The sequence below is a fragment of the Marmota monax genome, unplaced genomic scaffold (assembly GCF_021218885.2).
Source record: "Marmota monax isolate L192 unplaced genomic scaffold, Marmota_monax_Labrador192_F-V1.1 WCK01_AAM20220418_F8-fsc00083, whole genome shotgun sequence".
Taxonomy (NCBI): domain Eukaryota; kingdom Metazoa; phylum Chordata; class Mammalia; order Rodentia; family Sciuridae; genus Marmota; species Marmota monax.
The window spans coordinates 3,390,392-3,404,915 of NW_026692848.1; the positions used below are offsets into that span (position 1 = coordinate 3,390,392).

A 14,524-nucleotide genomic window follows, 5' to 3' on the forward strand; every position below is an offset into this window, starting at 1 on the left:
AACTCCAACAATACTTTCAATAAAATCCCCCCCTATGCATTTTCTAGTATCAATAGTATAACTTTTGGTGCTTATTTATTTCTCTGATAACAACAGCAGCATTTTTTTTAATGGTTCAATTTTTAATAAGTTCTTGACTAGTCAAAACTAATCTTTTTTTTTTTATTTATAAAATTTGCTTTAATTAGTTATATGACAGTAGAATGCATTTATGCACTTTGATATATCATACATAGATGTGGTATAATTTCTCATTTTTCTGATTGTACATGTTATAGAATTACATTGGTCCTGCAGTCTCATATATAAATTATATATTTTCATAAAGTAGTAACATCTGTTTTGTTCTACTCTCTTAAAGAATTAGTAAAGCAGGTTTGAAATAAGACATTATTACAACAGCAGCATATTTTTTTAATGGATTGTTTAATAGAAATAAAGCCAGAGATATATTAAGTTCCTAAGGGAATATGTGGAATCTCCCAAAAACTTTCAGTTCCAGGCAGGAGTGACTGAGAAGTCAGAGAAATGATGGCCATGATCCTGGGGTCTTTTTGGTTTCTTGATAGAAAAAACCATTTAAATGATTTTCTTTACTTTCTGTGTGCCCTGCTTGCTTTTAGTAATAAACTACCCTTTTAATTTCAGGTTCCACTTTGACATTGGTCCTTTCGAAAGCATGTGGCCTGGGATCTTTGTCTACATGGTTCATCGGTCCTGTGGGACGTCCTGGTATGAAGGCTCTGAATGCTCTCTGTGTACAGTCTTCAGTGACATGACTCCCTCCTTCCCTTGCTCATGCACCTCACCTTTTTTTGTTTACAGTCCTTTTCAATATGACATATATGAATTTGTTTCTAAATATTTAAGTTAAAATGGGCTGGTTTTGTTGGGCAAAGCAGCAGCCTTTTCAGATTTTCCATAATGACTGCTGAGTCCCCAGCAGTCTGAAGCCTGGTTCACAGCCATACATCTAAGAGGCGTCATGGAAATATGTTACAGGCTGTGTGGCTGAAGGAGGCAAAGCTTGCTTCTTGGCAGAATTACCTGCTTTAGAAGCTCTTAGAAAGCTCTGCATAAACAGAGCATCAACTATATATCTTATCAGTTTGTGTGTAAAATAAAAAGTCTCCACATTCAAAGTGTGATACATCGCTAGTAATTACAGTTTGATCTCATTGCAAATCTCTACCTGTTTGGCCTGCCTGTTCTATGGGCCTTTGTGCCTTTAGCTCTGATCTTTTGCAGCTTAAATACACAAACTTAAAATGCAAGCATTAATTTTTTTTGCACTTTTTGACTCATTTAGGCATAAATGCCTCCCAGAGTCTCTCCCTCTCCTTTGCCTCCCCCATCTACCCCCTCTCTATATATATGCAGTGTGTGAATATGAATGTGTTTTTTTTTTTTTTTTTGAAAAATATTGGCTCAATAAATCTTTGAGCAAGATGATGTTACGTGATAGTTTTTTTGAGTACTGTGGGTCCTAGAAAATGCTGGTAAACATGAGGTGCATGCATGGGGGTTAATGATGGAGACTGCATGCTGGTTCTGCTGCTTATCCCTAGCGGGACAGTTAATATATCTGAACATAACCGATGAAAGAATCTCTTGCTTCATTTTGGCTGGAGAAAGAGGAGAGAAGAGATCATTTTCCAGTAATCATGGTTCAGCAGTCAATGTGGGAATCCTTGTAGTGCAGATGTGTAAGGAGTAGAAATGTGTAACTCAGCCAGAGGCTCTTCTGAAAATTAGTGGTTCTCTGCTGGCTTTGGTTTTAAGAGTTTCTTTTCCTCACAGCTTTGAGCTTGAAAAGTTGTGTCGTTTCATTATGTCTGTGAAGAAGAACTACCGACGGGTTCCTTACCACAACTGGAAGCATGCGGTCACGGTAGCACACTGCATGTATGCCATATTGCAGAACAATTACGGGCTCTTCACAGACCTCGAGGTGGGTGTGCACACCCTTGCCCCTTTCACGCCATCTCAGTGGATTCAGCGCAAATTGATAACATGCCATGGTGACCTGCTGTTACAGGACAAATTTTGTGTCAGTAAATTAGAAGCTGCACATTTTTTTAGATTCAGTACCCAAGAATTTAGCATATTCTTTTTTATAAGAAAGTAGATAAAGAAATTTCAACTTCACCAAAATATTCTTCAAGGAAATACTAATTTTGTAGGCTTTCTTTCTGATTGAATTTTAAATGTTTTGAAAGGATATAAGCAAAGTGAATTCTATATGCCCTGGCTAATATGGACACATCTCACCAAATAGAGGATTCAGAACATTAAATACAGTGAAAACCATAAATGATTTTTTAATTTACTCTAGCATAAGGAAACAGATCTACCTAATGTTACAAACGAGTTGGTAACCACCCAAAGCTTCCAAAATAGAATATTCAAGATTTCGAGACTTTCTTCCCCATTTAACCACTATAGTCAAATTCCCTTATTGGAAAGCCCAGTTAAGCACTGAGCCCTCCTTGGCCCTAGAGATTCTGATCCCACAGCTAGATGACCTGAACCTCAAGTATACCCCTCTGACCACACTTGTCCTGATGATGCCTACCAACACTCTGATCCAGTCCCCCTTTCTTCCCTCTGTAGACTGGTGTCACACTTCAGGTGACATCTGGTTGTGCAGAGGAGGACACCCATTACTTGAACTTCTTTTCGAGATCACTTTCAAATTAGAACCCAGTATTCCTGAGATCCAGCCTCTTCTTTTTCCACCCTTTCTGTCCAGATTCACAGTCTGCAGCAGTCTTGAAAGGTGGATTCCAGAAGGAGAAATGGCCATTTCAGAGAAGGAATCAAAAGTATTCCTCTTTAAAAATTTTTTTTTTTAGTTGAAGCAGAGTTTAAACTAATAAATAATGTATTATTTATCACCTCTCAAGAAAAAGATCCAAATGAAATATGTTATTTTTCCACATTTAAACAATTTGCAATTCTACTAAAACCCCATTCTTTTGGGACTTTCAACATTTTCTCCATTTAATTCCTCTTAAGGAAGCAACTTCATTGTTTCCTTTTGCCATAAGATATCTTAGTGAGTTTAAGAATTTTATAAATTACACTTTCAAATAGAGTAGCAATGAAATTTGTATTTTGAAGATTGAAAATTTAAAGGTAAATAAGAAAAATTTTATTGATGCCATATTCCTAAATTATTTCTGGAATTATATATTTTCATTTCCCCCAAACTCAGGACTTTTTGGCTAAAAATAATCCCAAATTTTTAAAATATTTTAAAAATATTTTAGAATATGTGATCTCTAGTAGGGCTATTAGAAATTATTTGATGTCAGTAAAGGAAAATGTTTTACAAAAATAATTCTTTGTAAGTCATTTTCAGATTTATGATTTTAGCATACTTTTTTATAAAACTGTTGAAAGTTGTGCCAATAAAAAGTAATAAAAACGTTAGAAAGATTGGAATATAACAGGTTTCATCTATTGTGCTAGATTTTAAAACCTTGGAATTTTTTACCAGATAAATTATGTGACTATAGCAGCATAAAATATGGAAACAATTCAAAACCAAAGTGATACTCAAAACCTTAACTGATTCCGTTACCTTTAATAGCCAGCATATGTGGTTGGTAAGATGACACTATATCTATTAAGGTGTGCGAGTGACTGGTGAGACTTCCTTTCCAGTCAAGCTGCAGGAGAAGGCAGTTGTATTACATCAAGATGAAGAAGGAGCGGGATGTGAAAAGAAAAGTACACTTGGGAGAATGTCTGCTGACTCCCATGGTGACCTCCCAGAGTAGCACCTGCCCTCAGCAGGCCCCGCCTGTGCAGTTCCACTCCAGCATACTCCATGACTCACCCTCTGTGAGAACACAACCCGTCTCCATTGCCATACCTTCCCTCTTTTGGATCATCCCATCTGTTAAAATTCATTTGGAAGAATAAAAGATGCAGAATAGCCAAAGCAATTCCAAGCCCAAAAAGCATGCTGGAGGTATTAAAATACCTGACTTCAAATTATACTACAGAGCTACATTAACAAAAACTGCATGGTATTGGCATAAAAACAGACACATAGACCAATGATACAGAATAGAAAACAGAACACAGTCATTTGATCCTCAACAAAGGTGCCAAAAACATACATAAGAGAAAAAAACGACCTTTTAAACAAATGATGCAGGGGAAATTGGATTTCCATATGTAGAAGAATGAGACTAGACACATATTTCTCATCCTGCACCATAATAAACTGAAAATGGACCAAAGACCTAGGAATTGGACTAGAAATTATGCAAATCCTGGAAGAAAACATAAGTCAATTCTCCAGCATATAGACACAGGCAAGGACTTTCTCCATAGGACATTTCTCCCTAAAGCTCAGGAAACAATGCCAGGAGCTAATGAGTGGGTTGGCATCAAACCTAAAAGCTTCACAGCACAGGAAACAATTAGGAATGTGAAGAGAGAACCCACAGATGGGAGAAAATCTTTGCCAGCTATTCTGACAGAGGATTAACATCTAGAATATATAAAGAACTCAAAAAACTTAACATCAAGAAATCAATTAACCCAGTTAATAAATGGGCAAGGAATTAAACAGATACTTTTTAAAAAAAGAAATACAATAATTATGAAAACATGTTCAACACTATTAGCAACTGGGGAAATGCAAATGATATAAAACTACACTGAGATTTTATATTACACCAGTCAGACTGGCAGTCATAAAGATTACAAATAATAATAAATGCTGGAGAGGATGTGGAGAAAAAGAAACACTTTTACACTATTGGTGGGATTATAAATTAGTGCAACCTAAGGAAATCAGTATGCAGGTTACTCAAAAACTAGGCACAGAACCACCATATGACCCAGCTTTACCACTTCTTCAGAAGGTTAAAGTCATCACAAGATAGTGATAAGTGCATATCCATGTTTACAGCAGTGCAATTCATAATAGCCAAGCTATGAAACCAGCCTAGGTGTCCCATCAATGGATGAATGGATAAAGACAATGTTATGTATATATATACACAATGGAGTTTTATTCAGCCATAAAGAAAAATGAGGCTGGGTGTGGTGGTGCATGCCTGTAACCCAGTGGCTCTCGGAGGCTAAGGCAGGAGGATTGCAGGTTCAAAGCCAGCCTCATCAAAAGTGAGGCCTAAGCAACTCAGTGAGATCTTGTCTGTAAATAAATACAAAACAGGGCTGGGGATGTGGCTTAGTGGTCAAGTGCCCCTGAATTCAATCCCTAGTAGCCAAAAAAAAAAAAAATTATGTCATATGCAAGAAAATGGGTGGAACACGAGACCTTTATGTTAGGTGAAGTAAGAAGGTCCAGGGTTGTATGTTTTCTCTCAGATGTGGAAGCTAGAGAAGAAAAGGAAAAAGGGGGCGGGGGGAAGAATGTCATGAAAATCAAAGGTAGATTAGTGGAGGACAGGGACCAGGGGTGGGGGGAGGGGAAGTGATGGGGGAAGGATGAGGGCCAGGTCAGATTGCTGCATTGTGTGCAGGTAGAAATATATGTAATAAAAAGTCCCATCCCGTGTACGACTATAACGCACCAATAAAAATATGGAAAAAATTAAAAATAAAGATTAGATGATGACACTGTTTTGCTAAAAGCCCCATAGTCATCCCTCGTCCCTTGGATAGGACTGCATCCTGTCTTCCCTCAGACCTCTCTCAGGAAGTGCTCTCCTGTTCCTTCTGCTGTGCTCTTTCCTACACCTTCTTGCTTCTGACCACCTTCCTAAGGCCTGTTCTGGCTACTTTATTTAATATTCAGCCTGTCTTCCTTGATCCTTTATAGCCCTTTTAAAGTTTTCTACATAATTTGCCATTTTTACAGGCCATACGATAACTTATTATATTCATTGTTTATAATAGCAATAACATTGTCAGAATTTAGCATCAGATTGGTCTTGAATGAAAGAGAACTGAAGCTGCCCTCTCCTTGTGCAGATCTGCTTCTTCCACGGTGCTTCAGAACACTTGATACCTCCTGCACTTGCTCTTAGAGCTGAGCAGGAAGACTCGAGAATAATTTGACTGTCAAGTTCATATGCAGAAAAACAAAGAGGTCAAGAGAAGTTTGATTCCCTGAAGTTTTAAATATTCCTAAGGGTGTTGAATATATTAAAGGCAGAAATAAATGTGAAAGTGAGCTGCAGGTGTCCTCCTGTCTCATTTCTTTGTTTTGAACATCTCTGCCTTATTTTTTTAAGCGTAAAGGACTGCTGATCGCCTGTCTGTGTCATGACCTGGACCACAGGGGCTTCAGTAACAGCTACCTGCAGAAGTTCGACCACCCGCTGGCAGCTCTCTACTCCACCTCTACCATGGAGCAGCACCACTTCTCCCAGACAGTTTCCATCCTGCAGGTGAGCCCTGCCCACTGGGCCCATGCCCAGGGCCTCTTGGGAGGTGCTGATGCTTCCTAGGTGAGACGGGAATGTTGTTAGGCCTACTGGGAAACATCAGTTGCATTTTATTGTGCTATCTTATATTTATAGTCATAACTAAATGATTATGTGGATCTTTTGAATAAAAAAATCCTTGACAAAGATGTCAAATATATATATTTTGCAATTACATTTGTTTTCCACAGGTTATATTAATAATATATGATCTCCAAAAACAAATTTCATTTTACATAGTTTAATTATATGGATTATCATATTCTTGAAACCAGAATGTATTCAGCATCTTAAAAGTTAGGTAAATTCAAGGTTTTCAAGTGCATTGAATTCCTTTTATCTTTTCTTGCATGTGGGTTTTTATTTTATTGCTTTTAAGATATTTCTGGTGATTGCTCTGGTTGATGGTAGAACTCGTTTCAGTAAAACTTGTCATGCTCCTTCTTTCTTAAACCTTTTTCTCAGCCTCAGCGTAACAAGGTAGCTGTTGTGTCAAAATGGTTTGAATCCTATCACAGAGAGAGTTTTTAAATTATGACCTGTGTTGGCTTAAGGACGATGGACCCTGTATTTCCCTCCTACCGCCAGCACCTAACAAAGGAAAAGGAATCTGTATGGGTGTTCTGGGTGGCGAGTCTACAGGAAGTCTCGAGTCTCCAGAGGCGCCTGGAGAAGTGCCAGCAGTGAGTCTAGCGGTAGCTGTCCATGGACAGAGGGCAAACAGAAAGGCTTTTTCCACTTGGCGCAGTTTTTTGCTTCCCTCTGGACAGCCCGGTATCACTTTCTCCCTTCAGCTTCTCTAAGGCTTCTCTAGTGCTCCTCATTTGGCCTGTGTGCCCAAAGGGTTGGTAGTACTGCATGCTCAAACCTTAAAACCCAACTAAACTTAGCTGTCTGGGCACTGAGAAGGTAAGTGATGAAATTCCTGATGTGCAACTGCTGCTCTGATATCCTGCTGGGTAAAAGCGAAAGAGGTGTTAGATATGGAGTGTTAGATATTTTAGTTCTTTTCAATCTATAACCCCTAAGTAGCAGAGTGGCTGATGTTGCACTTGTTTATAGATGAGTTCTGCCCCTGAGAGCTCTATGTGAGCATTGGTCCTTTCTTTTATAAATGATGTATATTTGAATAGATGCATGTATACATGCAGCACACTTAGAAATTTAATGAGGATAGAAGGTGTGTTTAGAAATATATATAAGTCACGCTTTTTGTAAGTAGGTGAACATTGTAGAACTTCATCGAAGTTATATTTACTTTGACCTCACTCACTCATTATTTGAAGGTATGTTTTTGTACAACTAGAAGGATGGATTCTGGAAATGACATCAGTATGCCTTCAGTTAGAACTCACTGAATTCACATCCCATATCCTAAGTAAATTCATATGTTTGATGATGGCAGTGCTTCTAGTAGTTTAATCTGCAAATGAATTTTAATAGATTTCATAATATTCCTTTAGAAAGCCTATTTTAATATAATAGAATTATCTTTGAAGTAGGCCAGCATTAAAAAGCAGATTGCCACTAGGATAGACTAAAACTAATCCTGTGATTCAGCAGCTGTGTGGAGCAGCCAGACCCCCTGAGCTACTACTGTCACAAATGACTGTGGGTCTAGCTGGAACTATCCATCTGCATAGCCAGATAAAAAAGATACCCAGTTCAGTGTACTGCATCGCGTTGGGAATGGTTCCCGTTTGGGCACCCACAGGGCTCTGTGAGTGCTGATTTCCATTTTGGCTCCCAGTGTCACCTGCTGGGTAGTCTGGGCAAGCAGAAGGATACTACTGGCCACCTCAGCAGCAGCAATAAGCAGGCAGTTGTCAAATACATCTTAAAACTACCCTCTGACTCACTCGTACACACAGCTCTCGGGTGGGCAGGCAGAGACCAGGAGAGTACAACTGTCAGAGTGAGAAGGGTGCAGTGGACGAGGGGTGAGGTGAGTCATGATACGGAGACTGTAAAGCACAGAGAGAAGGGCGGACCACAGTCTCGCCTCTCACTGAGCTTCCTGTTCTCTGCTGGTGCTGCTGGTGAGCCAGCCTGCCACTCTGAGGACACAGTGGGCGTTCTGAAGTCAGAAGTTCCTGCTCAGTCCTCAGTGAAAGTCAGGGCCCCTCTGGCCACTGCAGCTTCCTGAGGGCCTGTCACCACCTTTCCTACTCGACTCCCCATTCCAGTCTCATGCTCTTCTGTTCTATTGCCTTTCCCTACCTACCGTTATTTCTCCAGGCCTGTCCCTCAAACCTATCCTCCAGATCCATGCCTGAGGTGGTATTCTCCTGTGACAGTGTCATCAGTGGCTCTCTAAAGCCTTAGGAATGAATTCCCAGTTCTATAATTGATATATAAATCTTTTATGAATGGCCTCTGCTGTTGCAGGACCATGGTATCTGCCAGACGCTTGTGCTGTTCTCCTCCCTCTTTCTGGAACCAGCTTCTTATTTTTTAGGCTCAGGTTGTGCTTTAATTTCTCTGGTGACATCACTTATGGAATTCCCATAGAGCAGGGCACAGCATTATGCCCCTTTTCCATGATCCCTGGGTGTCTCAAACATATGTATGACTTAGGTGTTTTTTTTTTTAATTTTGTATTGAAATTTTCTGTTATAAGCATAGCTTTCTAATTCCTTTGAATTGTAAATTGGTGAAGACAGTGGGTGCCCCTTGCTCATGTCTATACCAAGCTCTGGGTCTGTCCTTCTGTGCAGAGATGGGGTTGTGAAGGTACAGTGTGGGTTAGGAGGAGTCAGAGTGGGCAGGACAACTGGGCAAATCTTGGAGGGTAGAAACTCCAGGTCTCATGTAGGAGAAGGAAGTGGCTGTGTCCCCCGGGGCACAGGGCTCTCCTAGTGGCCCAGGAGCAGAAGGCCAGTGAGGTGCCTTCCAGCGAGATTATTCTGTGTGGCCATCGACATCCAAGGAAGCAGGTGACTTTGTATTCTTACCTATAATGTTTGTATTTTAACCCTTGTGAGAGAAGCATTATTATTGCTGTATTAAATCAGTTTGTTCTATTTTCTAATGAGATGTTACTGATCATTTTGAATATTGAAACTATCTACTTTCTATCCTTTGCCCTCTGAGAATACTCTGTTAAGTTCTCAAAAGTCAAGTTTTAGAAACTGAACTAATTAGGAATATTTAGTCTCATTATGAGACAGTATTCTTATTAATCTTCAATTATCTAATGATTTTGAAACATGATAAAATTTCAGAAAGTTATCTATGTGTATTTTGGGATCCCATGACTTTTTCATTACGTTTTATAGCAATAATATTTATGAATATCAGCTAGAGTCTTCCAATTAATTCCATTCATAGAATTTACTGCTGTCTATTTCAATAATAGCAAAATAGTACTTGCATGCAACATGACCTTTACTAACAAATTAAAATGTATAACCTGGGGGCTGGCTTATATTCTCTCCTTCTCTGCCAATGAATAGAAATGGTCTTTGGCCATCAAACTCATTTTGGAGCATATCTGTTTGTTTCTTCATTTGCTTTTCCTTCTCTCTTTCCCTTAACTCTTGGCTCTTAAGTCATGCTGGTGGATTTTATCATTATCACCACCACCCTCATTTTATCTATTGGGTACTTACTGTGAACCGTAAGTGTGTTTTGCATATTTTAATACATTCAGTTGTTTAGAATATTCCTATAAGATTATTTTTGTTCATTTCATTTAAAAAATAAGAATAAAATGCATCAAAGAGATTAAGAGATTTGTCCATTTGTCACATGACTAGTGAGAACAAGATGAGCAACAGGAGGTGTTTGGTCCCCAAAGCCTGTATTCTTAATCAAATACTGCAGTGCTCCCTAACCTGTGGTTTGAAGCTGTAGGTGATTAAACAGCAAAACAAGCACTCTGTGTATTTTAAAAGCATGCTCGATGCAGAGTATTGTATCATTGACTTCACACTTTTTGTGCCAGAACATCTGAATGATCTAGCCCAGCCCTGTGGCTTCCTGGAACAGGAATCTTCAACCCACTTAGGGCAGGATTGCCAGGGTCAAAGCCTGGATTGGTTGGCAATCCAGATGTAGAAACTAGGTGTTGTGGCCCTTCTGAAAGAATCTCCTTTAGGGATGAGCAGAATAGAGTTTTGGGGGAGATTATTTGTGATTAATAGTAATATTTTTAAAACTTGCTGAAAATAAGACTGATGGATCAGTTTCTGTTCCTATCTTGTGTTGACTTACTAGCAGTTTTTCTGAAACAATCCTCATGCTATCACCTAACTTAAAACTATCAATTGCTCCTTATTACCTCCAGGATAAATTTTGGGAGAAGTACTGAGGATTGAACCCAGGGGCACTCAAGTCACTGAGCCACATCCCCAGCCCTATTTAAAACATTTTTAAATTTTGAGACATGCTTAGTTGCTTAGGGCCTCACTAAGTTACTGGCCTTGAACTTGTGATCCTCCTGCCTCAGCCTCCTGAGATGCTGGGATTACAGGTGTGTGCCACTGCACCTGGCCCTCCAGGATGATATTTTAATACATTAAGGCCTTTTGAAAACTTGGACTTAGATTAGTACATTCAATTTGCCTTGGTTGTATAGCAATTTTTGTGATTTTCTTCAAATATCGTGATTTCTGTAGTCTCAGGAGCTCCATATCACAGGCTGCTGCTGCTTCTGCTTGTCCTGTAGTATCCATGTCCTCTCCCAGGAAAAGCCTCACATGGTCTCCTTCATTGAGCTCAAATACAGAGAATGTTCTATTTTAATTGCATACTTATACCCTTACCTTTCTACCAACTATGAACTCCTCAGAAAACCAACTTTTATTGTTTATGACCTTGGATATAGTGGTTACTAAACTACTATGTCCACACATAAAATGGAACACTGCAGACTAAATATCTGCTGAATAAGTGAAGTCAGATCGTGGGGTTTTCATTTGTGGGAAGGACACAACTGTGGAGGAGGTGCTTAGAATTATCCCAAGAACTGGAGAGGACTCAAGGAGCATCCATTCAGGTGGGTCCTGGGTGATCTCTCAGCATCAGAGCAATTTCAGCAGTGTTCAATTCTCTACCGTCTCCGGAGCTCAGCTGCTTTGAGCATTTACAAACAGCCCACTCAAATACTCTGGCAGAGATAAAGATTACATACTGTTAACCCAGTTCACAGTTTTTGAAATATTCCTGGGTATAAAGAATCTGAAGTCTGCTATTTCATGCTTGATTTAATGTAAAATAGGATCAACTAAATTAAACCAACATCAACTTCAATCTATGTAATCTGGAATTAAGAATAATAAACTCATTCATTGATGTGTACAACTATTATGTCACTTTAAGGGGTTTTTATTGTGTGTTAACTAATGTGAAATTTGAACTTTAAAAAATATTTCAGCGGTAGAGCATTTGCCTAGCACCTGTGAGGCCTGGGTCTCAATCCCTAGTGTAGTAAAAAAAAAAAAAAAAAAAAAAGAAGGAGAGGAAGAAGGGAGGAAGAAGAAGAAGTAGTAGTTGGGGGTGGGGACAGTTAAGCATTTCTCTTTCTGGCAGATTTGGTTGCTAATATCTCCCTTAGTTCATTTTTGCTAGATTCTTTTAAAGAATTTTGAATTTTAAATTCTTTTAAAGAATTTTAAAGAATTGTGTATTTATTTATTCATCCCATTTACTATGGCAAAATGTTAAAGCCCTAGTTACATCTTTTCATCATAAAGGCTTCTACTGAACTTTTCCAAGCCAGTTTCCTTTAATATGGAAAAGTAGTAAAGGGAAAAATGAATCTAAAGTAGCCAGCAGAATGCACAGATCCATTAAAATGGACCCTCTTGTCCCACAGACACTTGAGCGTCTCATGAAAAACACAAGACGTGCAGCAAGCTCAGACTCTGCACTTACAGAACCCAGGCTGAGAAGTCTGCATTGTAGAGAGAATTTTTTTTAAAATTTCAACAGCATACTAGGGTATTTTTTTACATTACAGTTGAACAGATCATTGTGGTGTTTGAGATAGAGGAAATAAAAGACAAAAACAGGTCAGGAAGCATGAAGTGTGCCAGCACAAGTCCCTTCAGGAGACCTTCTGGTGAGCCGACCAAACACACTCGGACATGAGACGTGTTTGTGAAGTGGCACACGCAGGTCTTGAAGCAGGACGCGCTGACGCAGAGGCAGCTGCTTCACTGGGGTTTTCATCAAGTCAGAGAAAGCAGAGCCCATAGCATGGACCAGAGTGAAGACTTCCTTCCTAGAGATTCCCACAACACAGCTGTGGAGAGTCAAGGTTGATAGCAATGGAGTCATGCCCCCTGCCCAGTGCTGTCCCAAGCAGTCACCAGCTAGCTGTGCTGGAGTGTCCCAAGCCCAGCAGCTCCTGCACCCTCCACTTGGGAACTCAGCCTTTGTATGCTCCTTCTTAGCTCCTCCTCATCGCATCACCAGGGCCCTGTTGTTTTCATGAAAGGAGCTTCAAATTCGAATGTCTCCGCTGCAAACTGCAAACACAACCTGCTTATGTAAGCACTAGTTTCCCTTCACTCAAAGAAGCATCTTAGTTAACACTTCAGCATGTATTTCAGTTTAGATAGACATCAAAGGCTAATTTTATAATTTGAAAGTGAAATCGCGTGTTGGAAAGTGCTTTATAAGCTCGGGTCATCATGCATTTAAGGTCTTCTCATTACTGTTGTCCTGAAATTACCTACAAGAACTGAGTCCATTTGCTGTATGCGTTTATGTCTAAAATCTCAAGAGCAAATTGCATAGGAAGATTCTAATGTTTGAAAACAAATGGTCACATACAGCTGTTCTTCAGAATATGAAGCACACAGTGCCTTAGTGTGATGTCTGATTTTGTAAAGCAGCATATTATGGGCTGGGGCTGGGCTCAGTGAGTGGTAGAGCACTCACTAAATATAAAAAATAAAGATACTCTGTCCACCTAAAACTAAAAAATAAATATTTTTTTAAAAAGAAGCATACTTTAATAATTTCAAGTTTGTAATGTGTTTTATCAGTCAATAAGTGTAGATTAAGTGAAATAAAATCAGTTTATCATAGGAATATTGACCATTGATTTAAAAAATCATTAAAAATTGATGAACCCACAAATTGAATACATCATAATCATATCAGCCTTTTTTTAGTTTGAATAAAAACTTTTACTGAAAAAAAGTGCTTAAAATTCTCAGAGGAAGAAACTATTCTGAAAAGTTTTATGAAATTTTATAGCTAGAAGAATATCTCTGAGAACAGAATGGAATTACAATGCTCTGTGCTCAGTCGGGGTGAGGATGTATCTCTTCCTGTCTCCCCAGGGGAACAGAAGTTGCTAGTAGTTGTGGAATCTCTGCTGGCTTGTGTGTCATGTGGATGCGTTGATGCCTGTAAAGAGTTTAAAATGTGTGAATAAATGTTAGGTTAGTTGTGGCACATTTTCTTTTAATAAAAGTTGATTGCTGGGCTACGGGGACTCAAACGCGAGAGGTTTGTCGCACGGAGGGTAACACTGCTTATTCAGCAAATCGCCCCGCGGCTAGAGTCTGCAAGGCGCGCTGGGATAGAGACGCAGGGTTACAGCGCTGCAGTTTCTGCCAGACGCGCAAGCACCGCACTCAGGGCTGAATTCTGGGTTCGAGACGGGGAAGGAAGCGGTCCATCTCGGTTCTCCACACCGGTCAGACCACAGAGGAGGCCAGCAGCCACCATGTTGGTAAACTGACGTCACCACACCTGTTTTTGACTGACCGCAGCTCATTCACCCTTAGAACAGGTAATTTCAGGCTGCAATTCGCCTGCGGCTTGCAGACAGATTGCTAGGGTTCAGCGCCTGGGGGCTTCTTAAAATCTGATCTTATCGGAGTGAACACGGAGCGCGGGGCGGCCGAGTCCCGGCTCCCGGAACCGTCCCGGAACCGCCCTGGCTCCGGGCTGCGGAGCCTGCGGAGGCTGCTTCTTGGACCCTGCTAATATCAGAGCAAACACGAAACACCAAGAAGCCGAATTCCAGCTCCCGGAACTGAGCCTGCGGGGACTGCTTCTTGGAGCTTACACTTATAGGAGCTTACACCGAGCACAGAGCGGCCGAGTTCCGGCTCCCGGAACCGTCCCGGAACCGCCCTGGCTCAGGGCTG

General features: G+C 40.0%; 1 protein-coding gene across 10 annotated transcripts in view; it reads left to right on the forward strand.

Moving 5' to 3' along the window:
- The window catches only part of Pde10a (phosphodiesterase 10A), a 534,453-nt gene that overhangs the window by 478,002 nt on the left and 41,927 nt on the right, over nucleotides 1–14,524 (forward strand). For all 10 annotated transcript variants that reach the window (XM_058580935.1, XM_046449363.2, XM_058580942.1 and 7 more), the window contains 3 exons: nucleotides 649–732; nucleotides 1,801–1,951; nucleotides 6,222–6,377. In XM_058580935.1, the coding sequence (XP_058436918.1) occupies nucleotides 649–732; nucleotides 1,801–1,951; nucleotides 6,222–6,377 (391 nt within the window). The remainder of the gene's footprint in view (nucleotides 1–648; nucleotides 733–1,800; nucleotides 1,952–6,221; nucleotides 6,378–14,524) is intronic.